We start from the raw sequence: 14582 nt of genomic DNA, 5'->3' as shown, positions 1-14582 counted from the left end.
TATCACTGATGTCAAATATCTGCATCGTGTTATACTCCATAACTTTAACTTCTCGACTCCAAAATGAACCTCTGACTCTGTCCTAGTCTGGAAACCAGGACCTTCATAATAATCCGTGTCATGAACTGGCCCTACCTTTAAAATGCTTCTTACTCTTTCGTAATTTCTATCTATATTTTTGTGACTATCATCAGTAAAATGTACCCAATTCATCTAACTAGCATATATACCTTCAAAATGTAATATTATAACAAATGAACAGTTAATATTTAAAATAACCTCAAAGTAATAATTTAAGATTAAGAGGACATTATTTGATCTTGCTTTTGAAATCATTTATTGTAAAATATCAGAGATAATAAATATTTAAAAACTGAAATTTGTCAATATAATCTTTTGCATGAAATTTTACTTCATTTTCCATCCAGTAAAAGTGTTGCTTTATCAGCTTTTCCAGTTGTCCAAATCTTCAAATGTTTCAGGTAAGTTTCTATGTTTTGTGTCTGGAAGTAACAGCAACAATAATCCAGCTATCACCGACAAAAGGCCAAAGATACTTAGAGGAAGCCATTTCACATAGTACGAGAGTTGCAGTAAAAAGGGTGCACTTATGCCACCGATGCGGGAAGACAGTGAAGCTATTCCTAACCCATTTGTTCTGAAAGCAAGAATAATACAAATTAGTTTGTGTTCATAATTGAGACGTACACATAACAAATAGAGATAAATGCATGAAACATTCATGAGGTTTGCTTAAACCGTAATACTGAGAAAGTTTGTAATATAAATATCATCACAATGGAAAGTTATGAGTATTTATAATCCTGATATACAGACATATACAAAACTGTCCGACAAATGAAAACGTGAAACTCCGAGTAACAGTTTTTGTGATATATTTGCTGTTTTTCAATAAAGTATATATATATATGCATATATATATACACTTGTGTCTAGGGAGAGTCATTCTCTTTTGGTGCTTTATAATTTAACACATTCACCAGTAAAATTTCCATTTATTTCTTTTTTATTTTTCTAAAATGTTCGTTGCGTCTTGCAACCTTTGAATACTCCTCTCCTTTTTAATGATTATCTCCCTTGGGCTTGACTTTTGAGAAAAGAAACTCCCAAATAACATACAGCATTATTACTAAATCCAGAAAATACAGGGTACGAGGCACCAAATGGGAAAAGCTAAACATCAGGGATGGTATCTTGTCTCCTTGCATGCACAAGCAATATTTTACCCTCCGGCATTTCAAACAACTCCCAACCACTCTGCCGATATCATCAGGATTGTTTGTTTCCCTGAACGTGAACATTGAATATATACAACATACGATCTCCACACATAGATGGTATCCATAGAAGGTATACATTGAAGGTATACATAGAAGGTACGCGGCCCTCCTGATGAACTCCCTTAGCACCAAAATATACAAACATTATACATACTCAAAATAATGCTACCAAATTCATCATCCAACACAGTTTTTTTTTTCTCAAGAGTCAAAACCCAAGGGAGATAAGCAAAAGGTGTCATCCAAAAGTAGCGCCCTTCTGTCTTTTTTTAAATTTTAATTTCAATTTTTAATTTATTGTAAATTACCAAGAACTTATATGGTGAAATAAAGAAATAGAGAAATAATATCATGGAGCGATGAGAAAATCATAAAGTGATATGGGGAATATTAAATCCATGATGAAATATACAAAACGTACAGTGTGAAGGTGAAATTTTTGTTGATGTAAGCAAGTAATTCTGTAACATTTCGTTGATCTGAAAGGTTGGGAGACAAAAATATTCACCTGAGAGTGCAGCAGAAACCTGAAACAAAAGTATTCACCTGAGAGTGCAGCGGAAGCTACACATTATGTGGTGTTTGAAATGCTGTCTACTTAGCTAATTAAGACGCTCACATATTCAAAAGATAAATATCAAGAACGATTACCGAACAACGGTTGGAAATATTTCTGCTGATAAAAGAAAAATTGAAGTGAACGCTCCAGAGATTCCAAACTTTCCCAGAACAACCAGGATCACCGGAAACCAGAATGAACCTATAACACAATAAGACCGAAGTTTAGATAATGCAACATATCTCTGAAATTGCTTTATAACATTTGGTTTCATTCAACATCTCACACTCATTGTGGAATTTATGATCCCACTTTTAATTAGATTATCCGTTATAATATGTCATATGGTAATTAATTAACAGTTGTGAAACAAATATAATCTTGGCTATAAACATCTTAAGTATTAACTATTTGCATCCTATGTATGCAGAGCTGAGAAATAATTTGTATTAAATACTTATTAGAGTGAACAAAGGAGGATACTTGAAGTAATTCCTGCCTCATTACTAGAAATAAATATTTTTTACCAAAGGAATTTTAAGAGTAAAAGAGGTTTTGGATCAATAGTTTACTTATGTAAAAGTTATCGCTTCGGACTTCATTATCCTTTATATGATGTAACTATCATTCACGTAAATATTACTGAATTAAATAAATGTTTGATAAAAGTAATTTGATAAAATTAATATGGAAGCTCGATTGTTGACCAAATAAAGTAAAAGATCATAAATCGATCAATGTCTCAGTGATTGTGCCTCGAAAGTAATCACGTGATATTTTATAATGTATTTACAATGTGGTTATAACATTCTGCCATTCGAGATTTACAAAAATTGTCTCTAAAAGCATATTTGTGGTCCAGTATTAAGGAGAAATAACTATTTGATATACTAGAATTGTGAACATTTTAATAAAACATTTAAAATATTAAACATTGAGTACAAAATGATTCACATATGCATTCTGCATAACTAAGTAAGCGTAAAGTAGCACACGATTGAAATATGTGTTTTACATAACTAAACATTAGTATCAAACGTGTTTAAAACATAAAACCTTTGACATAGTTACCTTTGGTTACAAAATTCGATGCGATGCAATTTAATCCACTAAACACCAAAAAGAAAGTAATAGGCTTTCGATGGTCGAAACGTGTAAATAGATAATAAGTGCAATAAAAGCTGGGAAACTCTATAGCCATTATTATAAAAACGTTTATGTAGCGGTTTCCTGCCATATCAAGACTATTAAGAGTTACTCCATAGTATAACATACTGCAGACCATCCTGCAAAATAATAATTACATATTACACATCAAACATATATTATTTGCATATACATGGCAAAACGATACAGTTACATTCATTAGAAATTCGTTTGAAATTTAGACAACTTCAGAGGAAGAGGAAAGGCGATTACGTCGACCCCAATATCCCGACTGGTCTTTATTTTAGCGACTCCGAAAGGATGAACGGTAAAGTCAACCTCGGAGAAATTTGAACTCAGAACATAAAGACGGACGAAATGCCACTAAGCATTATACCCAGCGTACCTACGATTTTGTCATCTCGCCGCCTAAAATGATAGATTTTTATCAAAATATAAGAAAATATTCCGAAACATATTTCTGTATCGAGCAAATTAATATACCCAACACTATGGTGTTATTTATGACTACACTATGAGAGTATAAAGACCCAACATACTGCAGAATAAGACTATAGCAGAGATGTCCACCTTAACGAAGAAGTCTTCAGTCAATGCAATATTACAATGATGTAACTATATCGGAAATTTCCGACATCACCCGATGTTCATAATCTCTTCTGTATTGTATAATCAAAACGAATGCTTACAATTTTGTTCATCTTCACCCATCGAACTTTTTCAACCCCAACAACATTCCCACAAAATTTTTGCTTTAAGATAATAAGCTGCCATTCAACATTTACATTAATTATATAAATTTCAGATAATTACTCTCGTCCTTCAATCAAGAATTTTCCAAACTACACAAACCATAGTAGAATGTTCTTTAAATCGCAATAGGTACCGACTATTCAGTGTATGTAATTACTAATATTATTATAATGTGATGCTGAACGTTTTATCTCTATGACTAACACGTGTAATATCCTGATATAGCATTCAATTATGTTGTGTCCCCGTTCTCTAATGTAGGCAAATATCCGAATCATCTACAAAAATGTTTATAGCAACACAATAATACCAACATGCAATGAAACACGTAAAATATTAGGTAAGAACTATTTACCAAGTAAAACAAATATTAAGTGTGATTAATGCAAGCCATGATGTTTTAAACAGATCAATAAAAGTATGATTCCTTTTTTTAGGTAAAACTACTCCTCGTGTATTTCCTCGAAGACTGTTCTTGATCCTATTTTCTTCCATATTTGTAAAAATATCTAAAACTTCTTCATTGGGCTGATTATTCTTCTTCATCACTTTTTCAAGAAGTGCTTTGGCTTCTGGAAACCGTTTTTTCCCAATAAGCCACCGTGGAGATTCGGGAAGAAATCTAAAATTTTCAATTAAAATAAAACTTAAGAAAATTATTAATAATAATAAGCTTGTTACTTTCTTAATAATAAATTTCAATAATGAGATATTGTCCATCAATTTTGTGGCTATTTCTCTGATAAAATAAGGAAGGCGGGTATACTCAATATAAAACAAAAAGGAAAAAATGATTTGTCACTAATTGAGGTGATATATATATATATATATATATATATATATATATATATATATATATATATATATATGTATATATATATATATATATATATATATATATATATATATATATATATATATATATATATATATATATATATATATATATATATATATATATATATATATATATATATATATATATATATATATATATATATATATATATATATATATATATATATATATATATATATATATATATATATGGAGGCGCAATGGCCCAGTGGTTAGGGCAGCGGACTCGCAGTCGTAGGATCGCAGTTTCGATTCCCAGACCGGGCGTTGTGAGTGTTTATTGAGCGAAAACACCTAAAGCTCCACGAGGCTCCGGCAGGGGGTGGTCGTGATATCCATCCGGTTTTCGCTATTTAAATTAACTTTTCAAGGGACATTGTGAAGTAATGGCGAGACCTCTTTGTTACAAGAATTGATTACTTCTCAGTGGCTCTTCAAAAGCTAATTCAAATAGCGAAAACTGGTTGAATATCACGACAACCATAAAATATGTATATATATATATATATTATAAATTTCTTTATAAAATTATATTAAACTATGTGAAACGAAGGCATTTCTCTTCCACTTTTTATGTTTTCCACATATTTTCAACTATATATATATATAAATGGAGGATTTTGGAATCTTCATATTATCTCACTTTCTCAAGTGCAGCTGATCCTAACTGCCATTTGGCAATTTTGATACTTCTACAGCTGAAAATGATGTTAATAAATTCATAGTTTTTGTTGAAAGGTATTTGACATACTGGTATTTGTGTATTTTATTCAAATACATGCCACTGGCCACTTCGAGTTAGTTCTCTTAGGTCAATTGTGTGCGTCTGTGCGCGCGTGCTTGTGTGTGCATGCATATATGTTTGTATGCACTAGTGAAGTTAGTTAAGCATATCCTTAGGATAATGTTAATTTTCTAACAAAGTTACGATTTTTCAGATCATATACGTATCGAAAAACAGCGAAAACCCAACAAAAGTAAAAGCGACCATCGATATATGGTCTACTTCTAAATATAGGGTGTTCAAAAAGTCACTCCGCAGTGAATTTTTTTCTCCAAGATGTATTTCAAAACATGCAGAGAAGAGTCAACTTATGTATTGAAAATGAAGGACGACACTTTCAACAGCTCTTTTAAAAAGTTTTTTAAAGTCTTGTAAAGTCTAATATATTCTTTTGTAGTCTTATACCATCTTATAAATATTTTTTGCAATAGAATGTTTACTGTGAAGATACTTTTTATACCTTGTATAAATAATAAATATTTAGTAAATTTGAATATATACAAGTAAAGCCGATAAAAATGTATTGTACAAATATGAAGAGAAACAAGGAATCACAAAATGATAATACATGACAATATCGAGAACTGTAAGGGCTTACTTTAATGAAATGATCACAAATTTCGATTTTTGTTTGAAAAGTTCAGTTCTCATCTGAATAGTCAAAAGTACGCAACTGGAAAATTGATGAAAATATTCGTGTTTCGAATCATATTTATGGACAATGAAACATAGCTAAACCAAAATATATTTAACTCACATGGAGATGAAAAAATTGATTACAGGTAGAAGACACAAAGCCAATTCTAAGTAATGCCAGTCAGGGATGGCATAGGCATACACTGGTAAAAATAGACCCCCTAATTGGACGCCGCTAAAATACCAACAGTTAATTGGTGTACGTAGTTTCAAGGATGTAAATTCCAGAGCTGTAAAAGCAACAAAACAAACATAATTAGCTAAATTGAATAAGGACATATTGAATAATTTGATATAATTAGGAATGTAGTGAGGGGCTTAAATGGTTCCAATTTATTAAGACATTAACATTTCATGTTTGTGTATATTGTGCAAGGATTAAGCGTTAAGACTGTTAATATAACTCGGAAAAACTTACTCAGGGCATATGTACTAATTATGGTACCTATATAACCAGCACCTTGAATACAATAGACAATAATATAACCGATTAATGAAGGTACGAAGATTTTGGTAATTCCACAGACGACCAGTACAGTATTTGTTAAGAGGAAAATGGGTTTCCGACCAAATCTGTAAAACAAAGAAAATAAATGGTAACTTAATCATTTATATAAATGCAATGAAAAACCTCATTAGGTGGTGAATTTTAGATTAACGGTTTTAAGTAAACATGGATAAATAGTTAAGTCGTTCAATATTTGACATTTTCATGGATTAATATTTTTTTGTGATTTATCTTTTTAACAGAAGCCACAATATTTTGGAAGTCATTTAATTTATGTATTTTGTGTTTAGAAAAGGGAAATAAAGGGAAGTCTGCTTACCCTTTTATCAGAGATTAAACAGTATTTTGGCCGTATCTATCGTATAGCCCTCACATCCTTTGTCCCAGTGGAAGTGTAACGCCGGATACTTCTAATAGGAGCTTATGGAGGAGATACCCGAAGACTCTACTCTCACAACCACCCAAAAATAGTGAGGTGAGGTGAGGGATGGTATTTCATGGTTTTACTATATATGTTATCTATAAGTTTAATCTTAAAGCATGTGGCAATCTAATCAGAAGATTCTGGGAAATTTCCAGCTAAATCTATGTAATTTCTACAGAAAGCAATTTATATGAATATGTGAAGGGAGTCTAGATGTTAAAATTTTTCCTTAAAGGAACATAAAATTTGTTCTTTCATTTGTTATATATATACGTTCATGATCGTCTCAAACGAAACTTATATTTTAATGGATGGATAATTAGAAAGTTGTAATATTCATTTTTCTTTTTAGCAGTTTTATCACAAGATGTCTAACTATATTTACAGTATTGATAACTAAATATGAATCACAAATGTAAGACATCAGAAGTTTGTTCTGTTCATTTATGCAGGAAATTAGTCATGATACAACTAAGCGTAAGGAGAAAAATCTCATCAAACAACAGTATTGTCATAGAAATAATGGACTGTGTCGCAATCTGATGTCGCAAGCAGTGTATCGTTTCTAACTTCAAATTAAATGATTAAAAACACCAACTACATATCTCATGTACAAAATGGTAATCTCATCCTCTGATAATTGATTCTACTTATAATGTGAGAATTATTGAAAACCTACAAAAGGAAAGAATTCTGATAGAATGTATGAAAAATCAAAGGGTTCAAACTTCAAACACATCATGTCGTTAAAGATAAAGACAAGACAAGTATCTCACCTGTCAGATAAAACTCCGAATACAATTGATCCAATAAGGTAACCAGCAAAATACATTGACTGCAAAGTGGATTTCAACCATTTTCTTTCGCATACTAAGTCAAACTATAAGAGAATTAATAAAATACGATTTAAAATACAAGAATTTTCTGGTCTTTTTTTAAAAGAAATACTGATGTTTTAAGTGTTTTGTCTTTATTTTAAGCTGTATAATTACTAGGATATGGATTGCTCAAGATTTCAGTCTATATTTATAGTTCATAAAAAGATTTTGATTCAGAATCGAATAATACGTCTGGTATCAATAGTAACGTCGATTGTCATATCGGTTGACGATAATGAATTTTTTAAAAACAGCAACAACAATAATTATAATAATAACAACAAGAAACTTTATAGGAAGTGCACAATTAGCAGCAGTACACGTAGCGGCATATGTGTTGAGGAAAGTATTGTGTCCGAAAGTTGCGAGGTGTTAAGACATAACAAAGATAATCCAGGGAAAAAAGAAAAGAATAAAAATAGTAATTTTTATCCTATTCTTACAAGGCCTGAAATTTTTGAAGCTAATGTAGACCAGAAGCACACTGATCAGTGGCTATGGGACTCAGGCCTAAAGGCAGAGAGCAAAGGTTTTATCTCAGCTGCTCAAGGTCAATCTAATATGTCGAAAAATGGAGAAGACCCAAAGTGCTGATACTGCAACAATGAGATTGAAGCAGTGGGTCACCTAATCTCTGTGTGTAAGGTTTTAGCATCTGTAGAGCATAAATCGAGACATGACAAAGTTGGTCAATATCTACAGTGGTTAATATGTTGGCATTATAAAGTCAAAACTGCCGACAAATCGTACAAGCACCACCATTGAGGCTGTAACTGAGGAAGAAAATATAACGATTCTTTGGGAGTTTCTTGTACATACAGACATCAAAGCTAATACACCGGATATTGTTGTGAAAGACCAAAACAATAAAGTCTGTTTATGGATTGACATGGGCATACCTTGTACTAATAATATCTCGGCAAAAGAATTTGATAAGCTCAGAAAATATAAAGATTTGCTAATTGAAATCGAAAGAAAATGTGGTATCTCAAGACGGTAACAATACCTGTGATTGTAGGAAAACTTGTAATGATCAAAAAAGGAACTGAAAATTATTTCAGGGTAATCCCTGGCTTACTATCAATGCAGAAAGCGCAAAGGATTGGTCTGATACAGTTAGAGAACTATTATGAAATAACAACAGTTATACTAGAAAAGTTCTTAGAGACAAAAAAGGAAGACTACTATATGCAATAAAGAATACGAAAAAATGAAAATGCTTTTCTCTATACACAAAGAGGCAACAAAATACAAATCAGAACAAATCAGACAAATACACTGACCTCAGATGACAACATAGCAGAATTGGTCAAAGAGACAATTAGACACAAGATGAAAACAAAACTACAAAATGTGCTAAAAAAGAAATGGAGAGAAAAGTCACTCCATGGCTAATACCCTGCAAGTCTTGAGAGAGAAGTGAGCTTAAGTAAAAGCCAACAATGGCTCAAAAGCTCTGAAATAAAAGCTGAAACTGAAGGATTGATTCTCGCTGCACGAGACAAATATCTAACTACGAACAACAACTATAAAAGCAAAATAATGAAAACAGGATGTGCGACAAGCACAATGAGCTAGCTGAACACACCATTTCTGGTTGTCCAATCCTTGCCAAATTTGAATATATATATATATATATTTATATGTATATATAATATATATATATATATATATATATATATATATATATATATATATATATATATATATATATATATAGATAGATTATATATATATATTATATATATATATATTATATTATATATATATATATAGAAACAGCCGAGTGAGTGGTTATATCCACTGGACAATATGCCAAAACTACAACATTAAAAACTGACAATAAATGGTATAAACATGAGCCAATCAAAGTACAAGGCAACAATTAAGGCCACAATCATCTGGGATACTTCTGTTCACATCGACAAAGAAATAAAAGCTAATCGCCCAGGTATAATCATAATCAAGGATTGGAAAGAAAAATCACCTGCTTACTGATAGACATTGTAGTCCCTTCTGACCAAAATATTGTTCAAAACGAAGTGTTAAAATACAAAGTCCTCGTAATTGAACTATTCAAGGTTTGGGAAAATGAAGATGAAAACAATACCAGTAATAATTGGAGCACTGGGTATGATAAAAAAAAAACATGAACAAAATCGTAGAAACTATAGGTGGAACTCCACGCTATACACTATCCAAAAAATAGCAATGCTAAGAACAGTTCCCATCATATGCAAGGTACTATCACTTCAACAATAGAACCCAAATAAAACAATCCACAAACATAAAAACACACCCTATAAAATCAACTACCACCAGCAGGCTGGATATTCAACACATTACGCATACAAAAGATAATACAAACAATAATAAAACAAAATATTGTATTACACCCCATAAAGAAAGAAACTGACACTTACAATACCGGGAGGATTTTGCACACCCCCAACAGCAAAAGGAAACACACAATGCTGCACATACTCCAGCAACACAGAGGAGGTGCAGTAGACACTTGCCTGAAACTTGTTGACAAACAACGGCAGTAATTTTATTCAGCTGAATACACGTCATTGGTTGATTGAAATTACCGAAATATAACTATTTTAACACGAAATAACTTTGAAAATATAAACTTTTCTCAACAACGCTAAGAGTAAAAGATGTTTTATATGACACGTTCTACTAGTGTTTATTTCCAAAAAATTAATTTCTCTATCTGTCGTTCAAAGAGAAAAGATCCAAGAGCTAACAAACACAGATAACGACAGCTGGATAATATCATGACTATTTAGTTGAAAGTTAACACTTCTCGCAGAATTTGGTATTTCCTAGAACGATCAGAATTAAGTTGTCAACGAGAAGTGTTAACAACGTCACTAAAGTCGACTGATTGACTCACCTCGCTTACAACCGAAGAAAACTTCTCCGTCAGAAATTTCCGTCCATAAGAACACTGTAGTTCAGACGAATTGCTTGATGGCGTTGTATAATATGTCCCAGTGAAACTATTGTTATATACAGAACATTGATCGTCGCCGTCTGGTTGAAGCATTTGTAAATATTCATTCTCTGTAAGGTTTGCAGGAATCAACGAAGCATTAAAGTTTGGTGGGTAACATAAGAAAGGAACGCTTGCAGTGATGAATGTAAAGTTCATACCCGGCGTTGTGCATAGCATGCATATTATTGTAATATAAGCGTAGAACCAGCGCTGATAAGGTCCAAACGTTCCACATTTTTCTAAAATATGTGTAATATCTTTATCAGACATATCTGAAAAAAAAAATAACATAACTCTTTATGTAATAAATATTTAAATAATCTTTTCTGCTATAGGAACAAGGCCTGAAATGTGTGGGGAGTTGGATAGTCGATTATATCGACTCCACTAATTGACTGGTACTTAACATATCGACCTAGAAAAGATGAAAGGTAAAGTCAACGTCGGCGGAATTTGAACCCAGAGCGTAAAGCCCTGTAAACTACCGCTAAGCATTTCGCCCGACGTGCTAACGATTCTGCCAAATCGCCGCCTTCGATAAACATTTAAATAATACAATAGTAATTGATAACTTTTCAAATGAATGAGCAGGATGCCAGTCACTCCCTCTGCAAGGCAAAGGCCAAGCTTTGGCCAAGATCAAGGTGTTCAAACACCTTCCCAGGTACATGGTGAGGAACGTATGTACCAGGATTCAGAGCTGTCTTGAGGTTGTGGTGGAAGCTGAGGGCGGCTACGTTCAGTAAATTATCTCTCAACCATAAACTATTCATATTTTTTTTACTTTTTTTAAATACTTTTTTTCATTTTGGGGCTTGATATTGTTTTCTGTTCCTTTTATACAAACTGTGTAACTTAGCCCGAACACCCTGTATATCAAGACAAAAGCTGCAAATGTGTCACTACTACACCTTTTGTTTCATTGTATATATGTTCTCAACACTTTCCTCAAAGAAATAATCCGTTAAACAGATCATTGGTCATGTAAAAGCTTCGAAAATCTAGGAAGAAAGCTGTGACAATATTTTTTTTAATATTCAATATAATGAAATGATTGGTTATATAGTTGATCACAAACGCATGGTCTTCATGAGTACGTGAGTAGTTTGTTTTTCTAAAGTAAATAACTGATTAACAACTGTCTGGGGATTATATTTAGTTTTATAGCCTTTATCACTAGATTTGTCTTGATTTTTTAATGTGCAAGCATCAGGTATGGCACACCATGTTCAACTGCAGCCTGGTGTTACTTATTTAATACAATCAATGTAGAGAGGGATATTAAAGATATGCACAACAAATTTCTTGTATATCTAGGTAGGGATAAAGTCCAAATTTGTCTGTTGAAACAAAATATTTAAATTTAGTATCGACTATGTGAAATTTCAACTTATTATTCATTCCCTAAATAAAGTAAAATCGTAAACAGTTTACAAGAACAAAAACAAATTCATGCCTCGGATTAAAATATCAAGAATTTCTGAAGAAATAATTTATGGAAATAATTTGTAGATAGAAATACTTTATCAAGTCCATGTTTGTATTATTACTAACCTGTAGTCATTTGTTTTTCTGATTCCAGCTGAAATTCTTCATTTTCCGCCATTGTAAAAACAGATACTTTAAATTTCTCTTCAAATTTGTAATATTTTTCTACCTGAAAGATTACTTCAAACAGATAAATCATTGAAATGAAAAAAAAATTACCCCGTTTACTCAGGTAATACAATATTGATATATACAGAATATGGCTGTTTATTACATTGACATCAGTCATTTTGGGTTAAAAGTTCAGATTTTCTGGCAAGAATAAGAAAGATTTTTTTCTTTCCAAAATCCTTTACGATCAATCATGCATTCAATGAAACGTTCAGAATATACAGTATTAATAAATACATTATAAGGTTAGTTATCATATCTGGGAGAATGCGTATCTTTAGTACAAGAGATAATATCACTTCTCTTGAATTAATATTTGTCAAAAATCAATGTAAATGGAATTATTTTACCCATCGAGACAGTTCCAATATACTTTAAAATTATATTAGAGGACGAAAATGGCGAACACTGTATATTTTTAAATAATTTCAAGTCAGACCTGAGAATTCGATTAATGTACTACGTCAAATGACTTGGATCAATGATTTTCACGTTTCGTAAATCAGTAGAGTACATATAAATAAACTAGTGACAATAACGTTGTTAAATGAATGTACGAATGACCGCAAAATTGACAACACGAACTCTACATAAAGTCTAAATCTTTTTCTTCTTTCTGATATGCAAGATAATCTTTCCAAGCATCCAATATTCATTCTCGCGTTCGAAATTCATAGAGATCAGTTAAATAGCTTTAAAGAGGTTACGAGTTCAAATGTTAGAAATAATAGAGAAAGCAAAATAACCAACACAGCCGATAAAACAAAAATTACGAAACATAACATTACTATTAACCAGTATTGTCGCACATTATTATAACTGAAGCAAATCGATTAAAATCAAAGAGGTTCTGTAGATAGTTGCTTACCTGACTCTACCATGTTAGTAAAAAAAAAAAGTCATACATATATATATACTCATATTGACATACATATACATCTGCACACTCATAACGGCTTAAAATAACAATAAACATACAAAATGCTGATAGGACATGTGGGTCGTGAATGAAGTTATGACAATGGACCAAGATGTAATAAAGGCGGCTTGTGGCTGTCTTAAAACAGTAAATCTGCCGACATCAAAAAGATAGAACAATAAATTTTTGTCACTTTGTAATATTTGAGGACTATTTACTTGATCTTCCTTTTAGCTTTATTCTGGCAGAATAGTCGTTAGTGCAACAAGCAAAAAGCTTAACGACCTTTCGTCAGTCTTGACGTTCTGAGTTCAAATTCTGCCAAGGTTGACTTTGCCTTTCATCTCTTATGGGCATCTATAAAATAAGTACCAGTATCCTCCAATTCTTTTTTCGTTTTAAGTGGATGTTTTATAGATTCAGCCATGCTAAATACAGGTTTTCTGAAATCTCTCTTCAAATTTGCATTTTTGTTCTCCTAGGAGAATGTTTGAAAAGAAAAAGAGAAAAATTATCAACAGAATAGTAAAATTATTCACGTTTACTCACAATATGGCCATATTCAAAAAGAAGGATCTTTTTATCGTAGTTTCGATGGAGAAATTCTAGTATATTTCTAGCAAGAATAAGATAAAAATTGAAGCTATCTTCCACGCAAGCATAAATCTAGGTAAATTAGTTAGAGGATTAAAAATGCACCTGGTTCTTTAAACGAATTATAGTCATACAAATTTATTAAAATACCATACGGGTATTTTAATACGCAACCGAAAGAGCTACCAATAGTTTCATGTTTAATGTTTTTTATGATACTTGAACAGGCATATTTATGAAATACGCCATGCATCTTAAATTAATCTTTCAAGCTCTGTATATGCGTTATATGTTTATTTTATATGCAAGGACGCTGGGCAGTAAGAAAATAGGGGGAAAAAATGAAGAGGGTCGGTGCAAAGAATGAAACGAGAAAAAAAAAACGGAAAGGAAATCAAGAAACTAAAGATTCTCGTTCTCCCTGGTTGCAGAAAGCTCATTAAATACGTCTGGTTTAAAACAAAATAACAGAATTCCA

General features: G+C 31.8%; 1 protein-coding gene across 1 annotated transcript in view; it reads right to left on the bottom strand.

Moving 5' to 3' along the window:
• Positions 1 to 388: 388 nt before the first annotated feature.
• The window catches only part of LOC115218261 (organic cation transporter protein-like), a 20640-nt gene continuing 6446 nt past the window's right edge, over positions 389 to 14582 (bottom strand). The window contains exons 3-11 of the mRNA XM_029788008.2: positions 12487 to 12600; positions 10831 to 11204; positions 7827 to 7930; positions 6537 to 6691; positions 6180 to 6348; positions 4136 to 4402; positions 2932 to 3146; positions 1953 to 2061; positions 389 to 658 (exon numbers count right to left, since the gene is read on the bottom strand). Coding sequence (XP_029643868.2) covers positions 445 to 658; positions 1953 to 2061; positions 2932 to 3146; positions 4136 to 4402; positions 6180 to 6348; positions 6537 to 6691; positions 7827 to 7930; positions 10831 to 11204; positions 12487 to 12538 — 1659 coding nt within the window. The 5' untranslated portion in view covers positions 12539 to 12600 and the 3' untranslated portion in view covers positions 389 to 444. The remainder of the gene's footprint in view (positions 659 to 1952; positions 2062 to 2931; positions 3147 to 4135; positions 4403 to 6179; positions 6349 to 6536; positions 6692 to 7826; positions 7931 to 10830; positions 11205 to 12486; positions 12601 to 14582) is intronic.

Source organism: Octopus sinensis, linkage group LG13 (assembly GCF_006345805.1).
Source record: "Octopus sinensis linkage group LG13, ASM634580v1, whole genome shotgun sequence".
NCBI classification, from domain to species: Eukaryota; Metazoa; Mollusca; class Cephalopoda; order Octopoda; family Octopodidae; genus Octopus; species Octopus sinensis.
The sequence above is the reverse complement of the archived record's forward strand: the minus strand, read 5'-3'. Positions and strand labels throughout refer to the sequence as shown.